The sequence below is a fragment of the Heptranchias perlo genome, chromosome 3, assembly GCF_035084215.1.
Source record: "Heptranchias perlo isolate sHepPer1 chromosome 3, sHepPer1.hap1, whole genome shotgun sequence".
NCBI lineage: Eukaryota > Metazoa > Chordata > Chondrichthyes > Hexanchiformes > Hexanchidae > Heptranchias > Heptranchias perlo.
The window spans coordinates 65,103,273-65,126,957 of NC_090327.1; the positions used below are offsets into that span (position 1 = coordinate 65,103,273).

Genomic DNA, 23,685 nt, shown 5'->3' on the forward strand with positions numbered 1-23,685 from the left:
AGCCTTGTCTTTTGCACTCACGTGCTGGACTCTGCCATCATTGAGGATGGGGATGTTCACAGACCCTCCTCCATCCGGTAGTTGTTTAATTGCCCACCACCATTCACGACTGGATGTGGCAGGATTGCAGAGCTCTATGATCTGATCCGTTGGTTGTGGAATCGCTTAGCTCTGTCTATAGCATGTTGCTTCTGCTGTTTAGCATGCATGTAGTCCTGAGTTGTAGCCATACCAGGTTGGCACCTCATTTTTAGGTACACCTGGTGCTGCTCCTGGCATACTCTTCTACACTCCTCATTCAACCAGGGTTGATCCCCTGGCTTGTTGGTAATGGTAGAGTGAGGAATATGCCCGGCCATGAGGTTACAGATTGTGCTGGAATACAATTCTGCTGATGAATGCCCACAGTGCCTCATGGATGCCCAGTCTTGAGTTGCTAGATCTGTTCTGAATCTATCCCATTTAGCACGGTGGTAGTGCCACGCAACATGATGGATGGTGTCCTCAGTGTGAAGACGGGACTGCGTCTCCACAAGGACTGTGCGGTGGTCACTCCTACCAATACTGTCATGGACAGATGCATCTGCGACAGGTAGACTGGTGAGGATGAGGTCAAGTAAGTTTTCCCCTTGTGCTGGTTCTCTCAACACCTGCCGCAGGCCCTGTCTGGCAGCTATATCCTTCAGGACTCAGCCAGCTTGGTCGGTGGTGGTGCTACTGTGCCACTCTTGGTGATGGATATTGAAGTCCCCCACCCAGAGTACATTCTGTGCCCTTGCTATCCTCAGTGCTTCCTCCAAGTGATGCTCAACGTGGAGCAGTACTGTTTCATCAGCTGAGGGAGGGCGGTAGGTGGTAATCAACAGGTGGTTTCCTTGCCCATGTTTGACCTGATGCCATAGCACTTCATGGGGTCCGGAGTCAATGTTGAGTACTCCCAGGGACACTCCCTTCTGACTGTTTACCACTGTGCCGCCACCTCAGGTGGGTCTGTCCTGCCGGTCAGACAGGATATACCCAAGGATTTTGATAGAGGAATCTGGGACAACAGGCATATTGATTTGTCTATTTACTCTAGTAGCTTCATTTCATATGCAGCAATACAACCACTTTTGTGATTATAGTAGAGTCCAATAATTCCAGTTTTTTTTGTAAAAAAAAGGCAAGCGGAGCAGAGGGCTGCTACTGACAAGAGGAAAAAAAAAAATCTGAAAGCAAGACTGTGTTCATACAGGAAGGTCATGTGGCCTCAGAGGGATGTATCCCAAGTGATTTTCCTCCAGTGATTGCAGAGGTTGGACAAAAAGAAAATCTTCAGATCAAACATATTAAGATAACAATGTACCCATATCTTCTCCCCACCTGAAAAAAATATGCAACACTCCATCTGCAGCAGTGGGCCTGCTCACAGGAAGATGAACTGTTCTGGGAGCAGTTTAAAGACAAGGCTCTACGAACAAAAATTCCCATGAGGGCTCTGGCTGGGAATTTAACTGGGTGACAGTGCAGTGTGCTATCACTAATCAGTGAAGATAAGGGTAAAACAATGAGCACTGTGTCAGAGAAAAGTGACAGCTACAAATAAGACACTTTGTGAAAACCAAGTGCCAATGTCAAGTTAAAAGACAATGCCTTATCATGCAAATGCACCTCACTGATGTTGAATCGGAAGTACTTTTCTGTGTTTCTCTGATTCATATATGGCAATATTTATTTTTAAGTTTGGAGCTGCAAGTCAATTTCCCAGATGCACCATGTTGATGATCTGTAACACATCCTTTCAATCCAAATAAAGGTGTTTTAGAAGAATCTAAAGTAACATGAATAAAATATGCAGCTTTTCTGGTCAACGACAACTTGTTCAAGAGCAGCAGCTAACAGTAATTCTGAACATGCCGTTCAGTACACATCTGGTCTGGAAACCTTTAGAACATGGGTGGAGGTCTAGGAAAATGGAGTACAATTCTTCCTTACTTTCTTAGTCATCTGCAGAATCCATAACCATTGACCGTACAATCAATGAATGCAACCTTCCCCTCCACTAGAACACTCAGGAAGATGAGAGGCTGTAATACCACAACAACAACTTACATTTATATAGCACCTTTAATGCAGTAAAACATTCAAGGTGCTTCACAGGATCGTTGGTAAACAAAATTTGACACCGATCCACATAAGGAGATATTAGGACAGGTGACCAAAAGGTTGGTCAAAGAGGTAGGTTTCTCAGGACCATCTTAAAAGGAGGAGAGGTAGGGAAGCAGAGGGGTTCAGGGAAGGAATTCCAGAGTTTAGGGTCTAGACAACTGAAGGCACGGCCGCCAATGGTGGAGCAAATAAAATTGGGGATACGCAAGAGGCAAGAACTGGAGGAGAGCAGAGATCTTGGAGGGTTGTAGGGCTAGGGGAGGTTACTGAGATAGGAAGGGGTGAGGCCATGGAGGGATTTGAAAATAAGGATGAGAATTTTAAAAATCGAGGCGCTGCTGGACCGGGAGCCAATGTAGGTCAGTGAGCACAGGGGTGATGGGTGAAGGGGACTTGGTACGAGTTAGAATACGGGTAGCAGAGTTTTGGATGGCCTCAAGTTTATAGAGGGTGGAAGAGCACCTTTGTGACTAAATAGTAGCCACAGAACAACAAAATTATTGTGGAAACCCTACTAGTTTCCCATTAATAACCCTTTGCAGGGGAAAAAAGTTCTTCTAACTTCCCTCTTCCAACTTCCCTAACTACGCTAACCAGTCTAGATCCTCGACCCAGTGTCCTCCATTTGTTTCTATTATTTGTCAGGCTGCATAATTTGATGTCAGCAAATTATTTAGTACATAGCTCCACAGTGCCCATATCATTTATGTTTATGGAACAAGAGAGGTCTCAACACAGGTCCCTAGGGCACAGCTCCAGCTGGCTCTTGTTCCCAGAAACATCCATTTTACTCCTCCTCTATCCTTCAGCCAATTCCTTTATCCAAGCTGCCACTTTGACACCATGACCTAAATTATTTTGCAAGTCCAAATATATCGCAACTACTGCTTTCGCTTTATCTACATGCTTGGTAATTTCCTTAAACCATTTGATTAAATTAGTGAAGCATGGCCAACACTTTACAAATCCATGCTGACTGTCCCTGATTAACCCATACCTTTCTAAGCAATGATTGCTAATATGGTCCTCAGCAGTTATCTGACTGATGTGAGACTAATTGGTCTATAGTTACACGGCTTATCCCCTTTTTTTAAAAAAAAGCAAAGACATTACATTCATCACCCTCCAGTCCTCTGTTAGTGTCATTTTAGCTCAATTATCACATTTTCACTGAGTCAAAAGGTTGTGGGTTCACACCATACTCCAGAATATAATCTAGGATGACAAATCAATGTAGAAACAAGGGAGTACTGCATTGCTAGAGGTGGCATCCTCCAGATGAGATGTTAAACCGAGGATAAGTCTTTCATGACTGATATTTATTCCTCAACCAATACCAACCACCAACTTAGATTAATTGGTTATTCACCTTATTGTTTGTGGGACTTTGCTGTGTGCAAATTGGCTGCTGTTTGCTTTTATAACAACCGCGGTTACAGTTCAAAAGTAACTCATTGGCTGTGAAGTGCTTGGAGGAATCGGAGGACATGAAAGATGCTATATAAATGCAAGTTCTTTCTTAGCTGCCACTTGATAGATTCTGAGAGCTAAAGTCAGTGTGAACAGCAGTACTGGTAATTCACCCCACCGATGTTGAATCTAAGGTAACTGCTATCAGTTTCCCTAATCCCATGTAAAAGTACACATCATTTAGATAAACAATTAATCAGTCTTCGAGATGCATTTCTTGATTTGCAAGGGAGTAGCTATTTTGAAATTGCCCTATAAAATGAAGGTGTTTACAGCTGAGAGACCCCAGATAGATCACAATTTTCCTGTACTTGAGTCTACAAAGTTTCCTGCACTGAAAAAAGCTCTTTTGTAGCCCCTGTGAACAGAAGGTTCTGTATTCATTACTCATCAGATCCCTTTTCTGCAAATCGTTGGCATTAAGATAATGACCCATCTAAATCTGGAGGGGACCAGTGAAGTGGAAAGCATCACCTGCCTAACTATCTCTGCCACCTGCACATTCAACAAGATCTATAGCTGTTTGTTGGGAAACAGATGTCTCTCTTCCTTCCTTTTCCAACTACTGAGTGGCTGGGGAAGGATCAGAAACGGCAGGTTTCTTCATCTTTCTACATCACTGCTGATCTACCTGTTAGGGTTGTTTTGTCCTCGGGGTAAATGCACCTCAGGTCAAAAGGTTAATTTACTTTACCAAAGGACATGTACCTTTGTTTGGATTGCCCCTTTACAGATACTCCCCAATTTTATGGTGTTTCTTGAAACTTTTCAACATTGTTTCTTGGTATCAGTTGAGACAGACTATTTTCTGACAAAAAGGAACTCCAGCAGTTGTTTGAGAATCACATAGAAAACAGATTCTTAACTATGTGAAGACATGTATAAAAATGCCTAACCTGCTGAGTTATTTATAGCATTTTCTGTTTTTATTTCAGATTTCCAACATCCTCGGTAATTTGCTTTTTGTTCCTCGGCTAAGTCTAAGTAATCTTAATCGTGCACTGAAGACATTAGGCTCTCTGGAACATTCTCAGAGAAGGTATGCCCATTAGCAACACAGACTGCCATTTGAGAAGCCCTGAAATCCCGTTGTATGTTTTCTTTAATTCTTCAATTGATAGGCATCCTCCGCATGCTATGATTCTGGTTGTGTAGTAATGGTTCCCATTTGACAGATGTACAACAAAAATAGACAACCAGATTACATACAACCTTGCTCCATAATTTCAATTTTCTCCAAATGACGTCTTAATACAACTGTGGAGTGAAGAGGAGGAATTCTGAACTAAAATACGAGAGGGAAAGAGGGAGATATAGGCCATTAGCTCACAGAGAAAGCTGAATAACCTTTGAATGACAGGAATTTGACCAAGCTTGCATTGTTCTGGGGAAACCATGTGATCTCCTGCTCCCACTTCATACGCTAATTTATTTGTGCCTTCAAGCTAATTTCTACCAACTTCTTGAAAGCCCAAACCAAGCCTAATTTAACAGGACTTAAGGAGATGGTTGGGAGGAATCATGGCATATGGAGGATGCCGATCAATTGAAGAATTAAAGAAAATGTACAACGGGATTTCAGGGCTTCTCAAATGGCAGTCTGTGTTGCTAATGGGCATACCTTCTCTGAGAATATTCCAGAGAGCCTAATGTCTTCAGTGCACGACTAAGATTACTTAGACTTAGCCTAGGAACAAAAAGCAAATTACTGAGGATGTTGGAAATCTGAAACAAAAACAGAAAATGCTATAAATAACTCAGCAGGTTAGGTATCTGTGGAAAGAAGAGACAAAATCGACTTGACAAAGGATCCGCACACTCGAAACATCAAGTTGTTTGTTCTGTCCACAGATGCTGCATAACCTGCTGAGTGTTTCCAGCATTTTCTGTTTTAATTTCTAGATTAATTAAAAAGTTTACTTTATCTGCTGCCAAAGTACTGAACAGCATCCCCGGTTGATCAGAGGAGTGTTTACTTTCAATGTATCATGCTCTAATCAGTAAAATTGAAGAGGTTTTATTTCCTTTGTGTTTTGTTTGATTTGCAGATTTAAATGGTGGTGGAGCAGCTGGACTGAACTGTCAACTGAATTCCATCTCCTCTCTGTGGGTAGGGGATTGTATTCGTTGACTAGCTAACTCCCATAATCCTGCTTCTTCTGTTTTGGAGTAACCAGAAGAAGATTGCCTATGGCACTTTTGACTAAGAATTAAGAGTCCAGGTGCACTACCAGGAGAAAAACCTCTCAGTTTTGTTTTTTGATTGAACTGTGACATATTCTGGGCTGACAACTTGGCTTGCAAAGCCAAGGGAAATTTGGGCAATTTTCATGTCCCTCTGAAACAGAGAATGAAATGGTGGCAGGTGAAAAACAGGTCTTTCCAGTAACTGATCTTAGTGAATCCCTGCAAGCTTACTTTCAAACTGCAGCTAGCAGCACAAGATGCACATTGGGAGCCAGTGCCATCAGCATGGGTTTTAGGACAATATAAAAGCAGCTTATATTTGTGCTTTTTTTGACAAATGTCAGCATCCAAGGAACTCAGCTTGTAAAGAACTTTCAATCCAAGGAACTAAGCTGAGGTACAACAGGCAAAATACCCAAAAACCCTCCTCCCCCTTCCATGAATTGCCTCAGTATCTTAGATATTTTTGCTCTACATTTATTTAAACCAGTTAATATCAAGAGCTACTTTCTTCTCCCCACCCCCCATGTTTTGAATAAAATAGCAATTTTGTGCCAGATGGCCAGATTTTCCCTTATAAGCTTGGGCAGCTGCACTAACTCTAACAGATTCAGATTATTGTAAACAATTTTACAACACCAAGTTATAGTCCAGCAATTTTATTTTAAATTCACAAGCTTTCGGAGGCGTCCTCCTTCGTCAGGTGAACGATGTGAAAATGATTCAGATTAGCCCAAGCTGAGTTCCGATGGCCTAAATTTCAACACTGAATCGGGAATAGGGCAGGGGGGAAATTCCTGATGGGAAACCCGAAAGACCGGCTGTCAATTGAATGGGAGAAGAGGCAGGAAGCGGATGGGGGTCAGAGGTCGGAGAGGGCCCACAAGCCCTGCGACAAAGGCACTTACCTACTGCTTTGGGCCTTAGCGCCTCCTCTCACGAGGTGTGAAGCAGAAGGCCCGGGAATCCCAACTCCCATGGCTTAAAAAAAAAACTATAAAAATGGAGGCTCGCAGCCTCTTTGAAAGCTTCCAGTGATCGACCCACCTCCTGAAAGCGGGTTGGTCGCGCACCCCTAATCCCGCCTCCGCTAAAACCGGAAGTGGGCAGGTTGGAGGTGGGTTAGGGTCCAGTTTTAAATTTTTACTGCCCCCCCCCCAACCCACCCGTTCTTCCGGGTTAAAATTTAGGCCCATGTGTGGAGTCTAAAACTAAAAGGAAACATAACTAAAAAAAAGCTAAAAAAAACTAGAAACATTAACAGTCACTAAATATTATTAACCTCTTTAAAATACAAGCCACAGGACCAGTCAATAAAAATTAGGACATTTCAATTCTAGGAGCAGAGAACCTTCCTAAGAGTAATGAGAAAAATTAAGCAGGGCTTCTGCAGTGATAATGGGACTTCATACCAGGCAGGATATCACAGCTGTCACCACCTACCATAATATTGTGAATAAAAGTTTCATGACCGCGCTTAGCATGTGATTTCTCAAAACCAATCAAGTTTGGCCAAGTCCTTACAGTTTGTGTTTGATGCTTGAATGAAGAAGAGCTTTGAGGCAGAGGGAGTAAGCTGGGGTATTGCAAGGACTCCACTTCGACACGCCATCTTACAGCAGCAGGGAGATATAAAAGCTCAATCCATATAAATTCATGAGATAGGAGGTCCAACTAGTAAATACAAAGTTCTTAATCCTCTGTATTGTTACTTGGGAGCAATTTTTTTTTAAAGCAGTCACATCTCAACACAACACTCTTTACTCACCATATGAACAGTAAATAGATCCTGTCGATTTAACATTGGCAAAAAGTAGGACCAGGCAGTATTCTTGGTTCTTTTGGCATAATCAAAGAAAATGTTGACTCGTTGGTGGTTTTCCTGTTTTAAGCAAACACTCTATTTATAACATTAATACATACATATCATAAAACATTTACTCAGTCTCAGAAAGCTAAAATTAAAATTTTATGATTTGACCCTGTACATTTTCCTTAGTACTAAAATATAAACATGAACTTGCAATACACACAGCTGAAAAGTTAGCAATTTACACTTTAATCTCAGTTTTATAGATAAAAGGAGAAACTGTTTCCAGTGGCAGAAGGGTTGGTAACCAGAGGACACAGATTTAAAGTCATTAGCAAAAGAACCAGGGGGAGATGAGAATTTTTTTTTTTACAAAGCAGGTTATGATCTGGAATGCATTGCCTGAAAGGGTGGTGGAAGTAGATTCAATAATAACTTCCAAAAGGGAACTGGATAAATACTTGGAAAAAATTTTGCAGGGCTATGGAAAAAAGGGAGGGGAATGAGACTAATTAGATAGTTTTTTCAAAGAGCCAGCGCAGGCACAATGGGCTGCATGGCCTTCTTTTGTGCTGTATCATTCTATGATTCTATTATATACGCCCTTCCACACTAATGCTAGATCAAAGAATCTCCCCATGCTGACCAACACCAGCATCCCACTCCAGTACTGTCAAACACCAAGACCCCACCCCAATTCTGCCCAAACTCCAGGACAATTCTCCAGTGTTACCAAAGCTCAGGACTGCAGCTATACCCTATTTCCCTTTTCCAGCACTGCTAAATATCAAATATCTACCTTCAGTTGGTGCATCTTCCATACCATCGTGCTGTGTATTCTCAACTTTAAAAATGGTACAGCATCACAATGAAATACATATGAAAGGGATACATATAAAAATATAAAAGGGCACTCATTTAAATTTTTAATAGAATAATGGACAGAGTTATTAAATTCAATTGCCAAAGCACCAGTAAAAAAACAAATCCCAGAATACATTTAAAAATATGAAATTTGATTTAGACATTTCAAATCTGTGGACCCGATGTTATCTTTTACATGCAATGCTATGGAGAGGTCTACAAGTATACAGTAAATGTCTAATTTTCAGAGCAGTTTTAGTATTGTCAATCTCAACTATGTCCAGTGCCACAGCTCTTTAGCAGATTTTGAAGTGTGTGGCAAGCCTACAAGTACCATTGCTGGTCTTATAAAACAGCTTTTATCTTTATTTGATTTGCAAATGTAATACTGTGGATTATGCACTAATATATTTGATCTTTTTGCAGCCAACTACCTAATACAAGAGTCACTGGCTGCCTTGCCAATGTGTGCAATGTCAGATTTTTACCTGAAATATTTATTTAAACTATCTTTGTACAGCTCCTCCAGTGAGCCTTGTAAATGCATTTTGTTTTGTGGGATTGATCACTAAAAATCAGAGACAGGGAAGAGAATAGAAGGTGGAGAAAAGAGGGGATGGAGATCGGAGTGACGAGCATTGACGCATTGGAATTCAGTGACCACAAGCGAAGGGATGTTGAGTCCTCCAACCTATAACTTCTCAAGATAAGGGACCAATGTGTGAGAAAGTTCAGCTGAAGAGATGATAATGAACTTTACATTTAGCACCACAAAGATGGCAGATACCATTAGCTTAGAACACTAATGTAATGCTCCATATACAACCTAAACACCAATAATAAAAAACAAGGCAGGATACCCTTCTTCTAGAAGTGGGCTTCTATGCAGGACTGGTCTTGTGTAAGGCACAACAAATACCAGATATCCCAAGCATGGCAGGGTCTGCTGATTCTGCCTACTCAACAAAATACTCTTACTAACCAGCTGTCCAGATACAGGGTTCATACGTAGTTCTAGTCTCATAAAGGCTGCCCCTACTGTGACACCCCAGGAGAGGGTATATCAGACCCAACAGCAATATTTTGCAACCAATATTAAATCTTAAGTACTTCCTGTGGGTTTCTGTCATGCCATTCTTAAAATATGATTTCTTCAGCAACAGAATGCAAGGATGTTCTGGAAGATTGAATTAAGATAGAATTAAGATAGAATCCATATTGAATTAAGAATTAGGAAGGGAGATAGCACAATTCTCAGTGTGCATCACAGACCAACAGTGGATGAGATCTTCAGATAGTTCAGAGGGACATGCACAAACAGCGCAATAACACTGGGTAATTTTAACTATCTCTATCTCAAAAAAGAAACTGGAATAAAGGTAACGCAAAGAGGGGGACACTTTTTAGAATGCATCCAGGATCATTGGGCCATAATGTGCTGTGGCAAGGCATCAAACAGCATCTGCATTAGTTAGACTTGTATTTGCATGTGTGGATTTTTAAATTTTTAGCATGGCAAGTTGCTGAAAGTGCGAGCTGATGACAATCACAGGGAAGCAGGGCATCTGGGACCTGAGTGCATAAGGAAAGCAACTGTGTATCTCCTTAAACAATCAGAGTGAAGGATTGTGAAATTAACAGCACAAGGACTGAGAAGGAAGTGTAAATTAGAGTGGGTGAATTCAATGTCAGATCAGGTACAGGAGTAGAAATAAAGGGAGGGAAAGAAAGGCTGGATTAATAGAGAAAAAAAGAAACAGCAAGGAAAAAATAAAAAAATGTAAAAATTTTAAATTTTACATTTTTAAAATCTCCAACAATTAAAACCTGAAGGAATGAGACTCCACAATTGTAATAGTTAATTCTCAGTGCCGGGGAGTTGACTGGCAGTAATTAACACTTATCACAACGTTAAAAGGGTACTTAGACTGAAATGGATAACTTTCTGTGGTAAGTTTAGTTCGTATCTACTGTGCTAATGTAGCAACTTCATGCCGTTCAATGCATTTCAATGGTGAGGCAGACTGAGTGCGCCATTTTCACGAAGCTTACAATGGAGCGGCGGAACTCGGACAGCAACTTTTGGATATTTGGGTTTAACCGCGCATCTGCCCTTCGCCATTAGCCTCACCGTTATTTTGACAGCAAATTATGGTTCATTATATTTCTCATCCAGCAACAAAAGAAGCATTGCTTGATTTAGTCCTGGGAAACAAAGTGGGCAAATAGCTGGTGAGAATAGGAGAACAACTGGGAAATAGTGACCACAACATAATTGGATTCAATGTAAAAACAGAAAAGGATAATAAAGAAAGAGTCAATGGGTGCTGGTCTGCAAAATGGTAAACTTCAGTGGGAAATGGGGATGGCCTAAATTAGCTGAGAAGGAAAGTTGCAAATAGGACGACTGATCAACAGTGGAGAATCTTCAATGAGATGGATAGCATACAAAAATCAAAATATTACTATACAAGACAAAAAATGTGCGCCAAAACATAGTTCTGTGGCTACAATTAAAAGGGAGACGTGAGAAAATCAAGGCTAAAAATACTAAGGATAATCAGGAAGAAAATAGAAAGTGTAGTAGAGGTGAAATGGAAGGCGAGAAGAACTAAAAGTGAATTATGTAGCAGACTAGCAGACAATATAAAAGGAAATAGTAAAGGCTTTTATAAGCATACAAAAAGTTTGTTTTTTAAAAAAGTTAGTCAAGACAGAACAGTGCAAGGATGGAGAGGAAAGTCTAGCTGTGGTGTATAAAGGAATGGCAGAGATAATAAATATTTTCTCTGTTTTTATTTTACAAATGACAGTGGAAGGGAGCAGTGTAGATTTATTAGAGAAGGATATGGAATTGTTAAACATAACTGTAGAAAAGGAATTGGGTCGGAATACCAAGTGGATAAGGCACTAGCCATAATGCCTAGGTTGCTGAAAGAAATCAGAGCGAAGACAGAGGCTCTGAACACAATATTTAAATCTCCTTAGATAGGCTGTAAGCAAAGTGGCCAGTGACTGGAAAGGGATATATAACACCTTGTTCAAGAAGGGAGAGAAGGATGAACTGGGTAACTATAGACTAGTTAATCCAATGTGAGTTGCGGAAAAATTGTTAGAATCCACAGAGATGAACAGATTCTGCAAGCATCCTCCATAAGGGTCTCAGGAGAACAGCCAGGTGGGAATGCAATGTGTAGAGGATATAAGAATGAAGACCGCCTTATGAGGTAGATAAATCTTTCTTCTTATTTTGTTGCTCCTCCTCCACACACTGCTGGAGACTGGCTAAGTAGCTAGTAAAAGAGATGCCCTTGTAAAGCAGAGATCAAAGATGCCAGCTGCCAGGACAGATCTGTATTCTGGACTGTAACCTTCTCAATGATTTATTATCTGGAAATCGATGAATCAGCAGTCACAGTATCACATCGGCAGATGAATGGTGAACCCTGAACATCCTGTTTATTTTGGCCAAAATAAGGGGGTTGCTTTTGTGGTTCCACTCAAACTCTGTGTTGGACGGCAGAGATGGGAATAGGTCAAATCCTAAAAGATAAAATGTGGGGGTCTTTCCAAGATTCTGAGAAGAAGCTTGGCTCCCAAGTACAGGGACTCCTGGAGTGGGCCATTCTGGCATTTAAAGTGTGGAAGAGCTTTACCAGCTGTTCAAGGAGTATGACGATGGAAGCCTCGATGGGGGAAGAGAAGAAGGGTACAACAGCATCATCCTACAATACATGGGGGGCCCAATGTGGCCAGTACCAGAAAGTATATTCCTCCATGTCACAATTAGGTGAGAACTTTGCCTTTCCTATTTAGTAGCCTTAGCATGAGTCTTAGATACTATTCGTTTCCGATGGCTGCTAGCAGCTATGAAACCAGATCATGGCTTGAGCCAGATCTTCAGGGGATCACTGACGTGCGGGAGACACGGCGGAGAGGAGCGGCGCAACACGCGGGAGACGCGGCGGAGAGGAGCGCGGCAGAGCAAATGGAGAAAAATCTAAAAAAAAATTATGAATCTCAAAAAGTGACATCAGAGCAGCGGTGGCCGAGGAATTACAGCCAAATGTTTAATTTATTATATAATTAAGTGTTTAATCATTAAGCTAAGTGTTTAATTAATGAATCAAATCTAAGGGGACAACATTAAGTATAACTAAATAGAGATACTATCATTGAAGGATTCCGAATTTCATTAAAATCTGGTATATATAATGAATAGTTCAGGAAATAATAGTTACAAAAAACAAGGTTAATTAGCTACAAATTAATCTGAAATCAAGCTAAATCCATCTATTAAATATAATCTAGATCTCAAGTAATTGTGTTATATCTAGAACTAAATTAATACTAATAAATCAAGAAATAAAAACTAGAGCAAGGTTAAATAGGGATGGCAGGGCAGGTGGTGTGTCATAATGGGAGCATGTGGGAGTTGGTGGAGATCAGCAGGATCCCAAGGAACCACATCTGCAGTAAGTGTCTGCAACTCGAGGAACTTCGGCTCAGATTTGTTGAGCTGGAAGAGTTATCTGAGTTGATCCAGGAGGCAGTCCCACCCCTTAGGTTAGGTAGTAGTTTAGATTTGGTCAGTGATCAGGGACAGGAGGATGTGACTGGGAGTCAGGCAGGTATGGGGGTCCAGGATGCAGTGATAGAGGAGCCTCAGCATTTGCCCTTGTCCAACAGGTACAAGGTACTTTCTACCCGTGTGGATGAGAACAAAGACTGCAGGGAGAATGGGCAATTTGACCACGGCAACATGGTACAGAAGGGCATTCACGTGGAGGGGAGCGGGGGGGGTGGGGAGTAATAAGGAACGTGGTAGTGGTAGGGGATAGACACTGCTCGCTGCAGCCGCGACCAGGGGTCCCGAAGGCTACTTTGCCTGCCTGGTGCCAGGGTTAAGAATATCTCCTCGCGGCTGAAGAACTTGGAGCATGAGGGGGAAGATCCAGTGGTCATGATCCACATAGTAACTAAGGACAGAGGTAGCATTAGGAATGAGGTTTTGCTGAGGGAGCATGAGGAGCTATGGTCCAAAATAATAAGCAGAACCTCAAAAGGTGGTAACCTCTGAATTACTACCTGAGCCACATGCAAATTGGCATTGGGTCAAACAGATCAAAGTGTTAAATGCATGGCTCAGTGATGTGGGAGTCAAGGGTTTTGATTCATGAAGCACTGGCACCAGTGCTGTGAAAAGAGGGAGCTGTTCCATTAGTATGGGCTCCAGTTAAACCAGGCTGGGACCAATGTCCCGGCGAACTGATTAAAGCCCTATCTACTGCCCTAGTTAAACTAAAGGCCGGGGGTGGGGGGGGAAAGAGATCAGGCAAGGGTAAATTTATAAATCTGAAGAGCAATGTAGCGAACTGGGTAAAGATAAGCAGAGTGTATCAGGAAGGGACTGAGAGCTTAACGGTAATAGTGCATCAGTGAATAAGGTCAAATCAGAGAAAAATAGTAAAAAGTTCAAATTAAAGGCGCTTTATCTGAATGCACAAAGCATTCATAACAAGGCAGACAAATTAACGGCACAAATAGAGATAAATGGGTTTGATCTAGTAGCTATTACCGAGATGTGGTTGCAAGGTGACCAAAGTTGGGAACTAAATATTCCAGGATACTTAGCTTTTTGAGAAGACAGACAAAATGAAAAGGAAGGGGGGGGGGGTAGCCCTGATGATAAAGAAGGATATAAAGACAGTAGTGAGAAAGAATCTTGGCTCAGAAGATCAGGAAGTAAAATCAGTACATGTGGAATTATGAAACAACATGGGGAAGAAAACACTGGTGGGAGTAGTTTATAAGGCCCCTAAGGGTGGTTATACTGTTGGACATAGTATTAATCAAGAGATAAGAGAAGCTTGTAACAAAGGTAATGCAAAATCGTGGGGGACTTTAATCTTCATATAGACTGGTCAAATCAAATTGGCAAAAGTAGTTTGAAGGACGAGTTCATGGAATGCATTCGAGACAGTTTCCTACAACAATACGTTGTGGAACCAACCAGGGAACAGACTATTTTAGATCTTGTCTTGTGTAATGAGAGGGTTAATTAGTAATCTCATAGTAAGGGTTCCTCTGGGCAGAGTGATCATAATATGATACTTTTGAACTCAATGTGAAATTCTATGTACTAAAGTCCAAAACTAAAGTCTTAAACTTAAACAAAACCAATTACATAGGTATGAGGGGCAAGTTGGCTACGGTTGATTGGGAAATTAGATTAAAAGATATGACAGTAATAAGCAATAGTGAACATTTAAAGAAATATTTCATAATTCTCAATGAATATACATTCATTTGAGGAATAAAAACTCCACGGGAAAAGTGATCCATTTGCGGCTAACTAAAGAAATTAAGGATAGTATTAGATTAAAAAAGAGGCTTATAATGTTGCGAAGAATAGTATGCCTGAGGATTGGGAGAGTTTTAGAAACCAGCAAAGGATGACCAATAAATTGATGAAGGGGAGAAAATAGAATGAGAGTAAACTAGCAAGAAATATAAAAACAGATTGTAAGAGCTTCTACAAGTATGTAAAAAGGAAGAGAGTAGCGAAAGTAATCGTGGGTCCCTTAGAGGCTGAGACAGAAGAAATTATAATGGGGAGTAAGGAAAAGGCAGAGACGTTAAACAAATATTTTGTATCTATCTTCACAGTAGAAGACACAAAAAACATACCAGAAATAGTGGGGAACCAAAGGTCTAATGAGAATGAGGAACTTAAAGTAATTAATATTAGTAAAGAAACAGCACTGGAGAAATTAATGGGACTAAAAGCTGACAAATTTCCTGGACCTGATGGCCTAAATCCTAGGGTTCTAAAAGACGTGGCTGCAGAGATAGTGGATGCATTGGCTGTGATCTTCCAAAACTTCCTAGATTCTAGAATGGTCCCAGTGGATTGGAAAGTAGCAAATGTAACACCACTATTCAAGAAAGAAGGGAGAGAGTATAAAGGGAACTACAGGCCAGTTATCCTGACATCAGTCGTTGGGAAAATGCTGGAATCCATTATTAAGGATGTGGTAACAGGGCACTTAGAAAATCAGAATATGATTAGGTAGAGTCAACATGGTTTCATGAAACAGAAATCGTGTTTGACAAATCTATTTAGAGTTTTTTTGAGGATGTAACTAGCAGGGTAGATAGAGGGGAACTTGTGGATATCGTATATTTGAATTTTCAAAAGACATTTGATAGGGTGCCACACAAAAGGATGTTACACAAGATAAGGGTTCATGGGGTTGAGGGCAATATATTAGCATGGATAGAGGATTGGTTAACGGGCAGAGTACAGAATAGGGATAAAAGTGTCATTTTCAGGTTGGCAGGCTGCAATTAGTGGGGTGCCGCAAGGATCGGTGCTTGGGTCTCAGCTATTTACAATCTATATTAATGACCTAGATGAAGGGACCAAGTGTGATGTATCTAAGTATGCTGATTATACAAAGCTAGGTGGGAAAGTAAGCTGTGAGGACGACACAGAATCTGTAAGGGAATATAGACGGGTTAAATGAGTGGGCAAAAAGGTGGCAGATGGAGTATAATGTGGGGAAATGTAAGGTTATTCATTTTGGTAGGAAGAACAGAAAAACAGAATATTTTTTAAAATGGTGAGAAACTATTAAATGTTCGTGTTCAGAGGGACTTGGGTGTCCTTGTGCACGAAACACAGAAAGTTAACATGCAGCTACAGCAAGCAATAAGGAAGGCAAATGGTATGTTGGCCTTTATTGCAAAGGGGTTCAAGTACATGAGTAAGGAAGTCTTGCTGCATTTGTACAGGGTTTGGTGAGACCACACCTGGAGTACCGCATACAGTTTTGGTCTCCTTTCCTAAGGAAGGATAGACTTGCCTTAGACGCAGTGCAACAAAGGTTCACTAGATTGATTCCTGGGATGAGAGGGTTGTCCTGAGGAGAGATTGAGTAGAATGGGCCTATACTCCCTGGAGTTTAGAAGAATGAGAGGAGATCTCATTGAAATATAGGATTCCAAGAGGGATTGACAGGGTCGATGCTGAGAGGCTGTTTCCCCTGGCTGGAGAGTCTGGAACTAAGGGGCATAGTCTCAGGATAAGGGGTCAGTCATTTAGGAGTGAAATGAGGAGAAACTTTTTCACTCAGAGGGTCATGAATTTTTGGAATTATCCCAAAGGGCTGTGGATGCTCAGTCATTGAGCATATTCAAGATTGAGATCAATAGGTTTTTGGACTCTAAGGGAATCAAGGGGTATGGGGAATGAGTGGGAAAGTGGAGTTGAGGTCAAATATCAGCCATGATTTTACTGAATGGCTGAGCAGGCTTGAGGAGCCGTATGGCCTGCTCCTATTTCTTATGTTCTTATGAAAGGAAAAGAGGTGAGCAAAAACAAAGTTGTTGAAATTTAGATTCATCAAAAGCAATGGCTGGCATGCTATTGAGCTGTATGGTCTTAGAAGGTCCCAGGTTCCATCCCTGATCTGTATTGATCTCAAGTTGGAATTGAGGTTCTAAAATTGGCCTCAGGAATGCCAGGCCAGAAAGTATATTTAAAAAAGAAATGGTCAGTCTTCCCATTCTCAACTGTACTATTCTCTGTTCAACCCACACCTTCAGTACTGTGTCCAGTTGTGATCACTAAGATGACAAGCGAGATATTCAAGCCCCAGTTTAAAGAAGAAACATAAAACTGATCCCTAGCAAAGAAAAGACTGGAGGAACATAGATTTTTCCAGTCTTGATGAGGGTTGATAGAGAGGTGATCTTAGAGGTAAAAAAGATAGTTGAGAGTGAAGGTCACCCTGGAGGACTACAACAAATTAAACCATGAGTGTAAGTTCTTTAGAAAAAGAAAGATTAACACAAACAACATACTCCTAGGTATGGTAGTGGAAGTAAAAACTATGGAATCATTTAATTCTGTGATGTGGGTTTATAGGATGGATAGATGAGCGGAGATAGACTAAATGGCTTTCCTTATCCTTATGTACCTTGTGACTGACAACCAGTGATCCTTGCTCGAAAAGTGAACATGTATTGATGCCTGGTAAGGACAGGATCAGCTATGATGCTCTGTACGATGGGCTGGACTAACTTGCCCACATGCTCTGTCTGAGATCACACATGAATTTTAGCGAAGTGCAAAAAGCTACCACTCTAATAGAATCATAATTCACTGATGAGTTCAGCAGAAGCAGGGAGAAAATTGAAAGAGGTAAGTTGGGATGGTTGAAATTTTGAGCTTGAGCAGAAATTGTATTATTCTGCAGAAAACTGATTTTTTTTTTAAAAACTTCAATAAATGTTAAAAGTAGATCACTCAGGAGATTTGGGCAAAAAATATTTCAATATAATAAAATTTGGGCTAGAACCATAAGGGTAAATTTTCATTTTCAGATCATCCCAGCTCAGAGCTTCAAGCACTAGGGAACATACATCAGGGATTCAGGCACATGCCCTTGATATGCCATCCATTAAAATTTCATTCCTGACTCTCAAAAGCTGTGTGCCTGGAGAGCTGAAGGCAAAAATTTATCCCTTTGTTTTAATAATTTTACTAAATGCTAAATAGCCATTCATTTTACAGTCAGTAAGTCATTGCTCACCATATGCATTGCAAAGTTGTCAAATTCATAATTATACATAAAATTAGAATGCCTCTGAAACAAATATGTAATGCTCAAAATAAATGCTGTCACACAATGAAAATACCCTGCAGTAGTAAACATACCTGTAGCATGTCATCAATCATGGTCAGAATGTACTGCACAGTTTGCTCCTTGGAAATGTGGGCCATTAAGTTCAAAAAGGTTCTGGCACACTAAAAAATAAATAGTACAGACTAAGCTTTTATTTTTAAACCTTTACACATAAAATTTTAAATGATTTCAAAAAATTGTGGAAGTGGCACATTTATTTGTAAAGCTTTAAAAATATACATGTACCCAAAATATTGATCATTTGTAAATTCACTACACAGTGTCATTGGGATTAACACTAATCACAAATCAAATCTGTTCTTCAGTTATGAACAACTTGGAATTTCTTCCCAATATTGCGACCTACAGAGGGTACAATATCAAATAGCTATTTCTTGCAGTAAATTAAAGAAGTACAAATGAAAATTTGAAATTCAGAAATGACTTTTTTTTCCATTAACAGATATAATGCACATTAACACTTTGAAGTCAACAAAGGTAAAGAGGTAAACCAGGAACATGGTATTTGTATAGCCTACTTTTGCAGTGTATGGACGACGCAAGAGACCAGATAAGTATAAAGACTTGGAAATATATCGCCGTTCCTTCATTGTCGCTGGGTCAAAATCCTGGAACTTCCTTCCTAACAGCACTGTGGGAGAACCGTCACCACACGGACTGCAGCGGTTCAAGAAGGCGGCTCACCACCACCTTCTCGAGGGCAATTAGGGATGGGCAATAAATGCTGGCCTCGCCAGCGACGCCCACATCCCGTGAACGAATTTTTAAAAAACTGATCTGGGAGAGAACGGAGTGGGAGAACCGGTGAATATAAAGAGAGCTGTGAAACGGACAGAGCAGCTCGAGAGCAGAATCAAAAAAAAAACAAGAAAAAAAAAATCAAAAAGTGACGTTGCAGCACAAGGAGGAGTGCCAAGGGTAAGTCAGTAAGTATTTAGCTTATTGATTAGTTTTTTCAGTGGTTATTGTTCTTAGTGGTTATTGTCTTTACTGGTTGGTTGATGCTTTTAGTGGTTAGTGTTTTAGTATTAGCTAAACAGTAAATAGTCTTAAAGCTAAAGAAACAGTTTAAATAATGTTAGCTAACATGGCAGGATAGCTGAGGCCCATCACAAGTACATCCTGTGCCACATGGGAACTCCAAAACACTTTGTGCATCCTGGAAAACCACATATGCAGGAAGTGCCACCAACTGCTCAAGCTCAGAGTTTGAGGTTGAGGGGCAGCTGGGGTCACTACGGTAGATACGGGAAGCTGAGGGTTTCGTGGAAAGCATGTTTCAGGAGGTGGTTACCCCGCAACTACGAAGCATTCAGGCAGAGAGCAAGTGGGTGACCGCCAGACAAAGTAGAAGGAACAGGCAGGCAGTGCAGGAATCTCCTGGGAGTGTGGCACTCACAAACTGGTATACAGTGTTGAATACCAGTGAGGGTGTTGGCATCTCAGGGGAGTGCAGTCAGGCGCAAATCCACGGCACCATGGGGGACTTGGCTGCAAGGGGGGCACAAGAAATGCAGTTGCTATAGGGGATGTGATAGTCAGGGGGATAGGCAAGCATTTCTGCAACCTCCGGCTCGAGTCCCGCATGGTACGTTGCCTCCCTGGTGCCAGGGTAAAGGATATCACAGAGTGCACAGAACATTTTGGGGGGGGGGGGGGGGGGGAATATCCAGAAGTAGTGGTCCATGTGGTAACCAATGACATTTGAAGGAAAAGGAGCGAGGTCCTGAAGTCAGAGCTTCAGGAGCTAGGGCGCAAGTTAAAAAGCAGGACCTCAAAAGTTAGTAATCTCAGGATTACTCCAATTGCCACACGCTAGAGAGTTTTGGAATAGTAGGATAAAACAGGTTAATGCATGGCTGGAGGAATGGTGCAGAAGGCAGGACTTCAGATTCCTGGAGCACTGGGATCAGTTCTAGGGCAGGAGGGATCTGTTCAAGATACACAGGTTGCACCTGAACAGAGCTTGGACCAATGTCCTCGTGAGGAGGTAAACAAGTGCTATGGGGGAGGGTTTAAACTAATTTAGCAAGGGGATGGGCACCAGGATGACGCATTAGAGAGGAGAAACAAGGTGCAGAGAGGACTGGGAGGGATAAATAGAACTAGCGTAAAGAATAGTTCAGAAATAGGAGCAATCAGGCAGGGGGCAAAATGCAAGGCAGTCTAAAATGAGTTTGGAGTGCATGTAAGTAAAATCACGTAGCATGATAAATAAGATTGGTGAGCTGTAAGCACAAGTCTCCACATGGGACTATGATATAGTGGCAAAGTGGAGGGTTGGGTTCTTAATTTTCCTGGCTACAGGATATTCAGGAAAGAAAGGAGGGAGAGGTGGCAGTATTGATCAAAGAAACTATTATATAGCACTGGAAAGGGATGATGTAGTTGAGGGATCAAATACAGAATCTACTTGATTAGAATTAAGGAACAATAAAGGAGCTATTATACTACTGGGTATACACTACAGTGGGAAGGAGATAGAGGAGCAAATTTGCAAACAAATTACAGAAAGATGCAACTATAGAAGTGATAATGGGGGATTTCAATTATTATAACATAGACTGGGACAGTAACAATGTAAAGGGCAAAGAGGGCGAGGAATTCTTGAAATGTGTACAAGAGAACTTTCTTGAACAGTATGTTTGCAGCCCAACGAGGAAGGAAGATGTGCTGGATCTCGTTCTGGGGAACGAAGTGGGGCAAGTGGAGCATGTTTCAGTGGAGGAGCATTTGGGGAACGGTGATAATAATATTAGGCGTAGAGTAGTTATGGAAAAGGACAAGGAACAATCAAATGTGAAAATACTTAACTGGAGGAGGGTTAATTTCAGTGCGTTAAAAAGGGATCTTGTCCAAGTGGATTGGAATCAAAAATTGGTAAGCAAAAATCAGTAATTTAACCAGAGGAGGCCTTCAAGGAGATGGTTCGGGTACAGTGTAGAGACATTCCCACAAGGGGGAAATGAAAGGCATCCAAAGATAGACCTCGCTGGATGACTAAAAATATAGTGACTGAAATGAAACAGAAAAAGGAGGCTTATGACAAATGAACAGTTCATAATACAGCAGAGAACCAAGCTGAATACAGAAAGTACAGAGATCTAAAAAAGGAAATAAGTAGGACAAAGAGAGAGTATGAGAATAGATTAATGCCTAACATAAAAGGGAACCCGGAAGTCTTTTATAAACACATAAATAGTAAAAGAGTAGTCAAAGGAAGGGTGGGACCGATTAGAGTCAAAAAAAGGAGATCTTCTTGTGGAGGCAGAGGCCATGGCTGAGGCACTAAATAAATACTTTGCATCTGTCTTCACTAGAGAAGGAGGATGCTGCCATTGTAGCAGTAAAGGAGGTTGTGGCGATATTGGATAGGATAAAAATAGACAAAGGGGAAGTGCTTAGAAAATTGCCAGTACTCAAAGTAGAAAAGTCATCCAGTCCAGATGGGATGCATCCTAGGTTAGTGAGGGAAGTAAGGGTGGAAATTGTGGAGGCTCTGGCCACAATCTTCCAATCCTCCTTAGACATGGAAACAGTGCCAGAGGACTGGGGGATTGCAAATGTTACACCCCTGTTCAAAAAAAGGGGACAGTGATAAACCCAGCAATTACAGGCCAGTCAGCCTAACGTCATTGGTGGGGAAACTTTTAAAGAGAATAATCCAGGACAAAATTAATTGGCACTTGGAAAAATATGGGGTAATAAATGAAAGTCAGCACTGATGTTATAAGAAAATTGTGTTTGACTAACTTGATTGTGCTCTTTGATGAAGTAGCAGAGAGGGCTGAAGGTAGTACCGATGATGTTGTGTATATGGACTTTCAAAAAGCATTTGATAAAGTACCACATAATAGACCTGTTAGCAAAATTAAAGCTCAAAGGGACAGTGGCAGCATTGGTACAAAATTGGCTAAGGGACGGAAAGCAAAGAGTAGTGGTGAACGGTTGTTTTTTTCTCTTACTCAGTATTAGGACCACTGCTCTTTTTGATATATAGTAATAACCTGGACTTGGGTATACAGGGTATAATTTCAAAGTTTGCAGGTAACACAAAACTCAGAAATGTAGTGAACAATGTGGAGGATAGTAATAGACTTTAGGAGGACATAGACAGACTGGTGAAATGGGCAGACACATGGCAGATGAAATTTAATGCAGAGAAGTGTGAAGTGATACATTTTGGTAGGAAGAATGAGGAGAGGCAATATAAACTAAATGGTACAATTTTTGAAGGGAGTGCAGGAACAGAGACATCTGGGGGCGTACACAAATCTGCCATGTGGAAATTCCAGGATGCTTCCTGTGTCCTGGACAATCACAGGTGCGAGAAGTGGCGCCAGCTGGAAGAGCTCAAGCAACAGCTGGCGTCATTGCAGTGCATCCGCGAGGTTGAGAGCTACGTGGATAGCACGTTACAGGAGGTGGTCACCCCGCATCTTGAGAGGGCAGCCAGAGGGGGACTGGGTGACCACCAGACAAACAAGGAGAGCAGGCAGGTAGTGCAGGAGTCCCCTGAGGGGCATCTCGTTCTCCAACCAGTATTCAGTTTTGAATACTGGTGAGGGAGAGGGTTCCCCTACGGAGCGCAGCCAGAGCCAAGACCATAGCACCAAGGGTTGCCCAGCTGTAACAGGGCGGGAGGAGATAGGTCAGGAGAGCAACAGCGATAGGAGATTCCATAGTTAGGGGAGTAGACAGGTGTTTCTGCAGCCACAGATGTGATTCCAGGATGTTATGTTGCCTCCCTGGTGCCAGGGTCAAGGATGTTATTGAACAGCTGCAGAACATTCTGGGGGTTTGGGGGGGGGGGGGGGGTGGGGGGTGGTGAATAGCCAGAGATCGTGGCCCATATCGGTACTAACGATATAGGTAGAAAGAGGGATGAGGTCCTGCAGGCACAGTTTAAGGAGTTAGGAAAGAGATTAACAAGCAGGACTTCAAAAGGTAGTAATCTCCGGATCACTCCCAGTGCCACATGCTTGTGAGTATAGAAATAGGAGGATAGAGCAGATGAATGCATGGTTGGAGAGATGGTGCAGGAGGGAGGGCTTTAGATTCCTTGGGCATTGGGACCTGTTCTGGGGGAGGTAGGACCAGTACAAGCAGACGGGCTGCACCTCAACAGGGCCGGGACCAATATCCTTGTGGGGAGGTTTGCTAGTGCTATTGGGGAGGGTTTAAACTAACTTGGCAGAGGGATGGGAACCTGAGAGGAGATTCAGAAGGGAGAGTAACAAAGCTGGAAGTGGAAGGCAGAAAAGTAGGAAGTGAAATTGGAAAGAACGGAAGCCAAAGTCAGCAGCAAATAAGGTCAAAAGAAGAAAAAATGTTAAAAAAGCAAAATTAAAGGCACTTTATCTGAATGCACACAGCATTCGCAACAAGGCAGATGAATTGACGACACAAATAGAAGTAAATGGGTATGATCTAATTGCCATTATGGAGACATGGCTGCAGGGTAACCAAGGCTGGGAACTGAATATTCAAGGA

At 41.6% G+C, this 23,685-nt stretch overlaps 1 protein-coding gene across 2 annotated transcripts in view; it reads right to left on the reverse strand.

Moving 5' to 3' along the window:
* Positions 1–23,685, reverse strand: part of atp6v1h (ATPase H+ transporting V1 subunit H) — a 113,863-nt gene that overhangs the window by 68,745 nt on the left and 21,433 nt on the right. For both annotated transcript variants that reach the window (XM_067979974.1, XM_067979980.1), the window contains exons 4-5: positions 18,204–18,293; positions 7,574–7,687 (exon numbers count right to left, since the gene is read on the reverse strand). In XM_067979974.1, the coding sequence (XP_067836075.1) occupies positions 7,574–7,687; positions 18,204–18,293 (204 nt within the window). The remainder of the gene's footprint in view (positions 1–7,573; positions 7,688–18,203; positions 18,294–23,685) is intronic.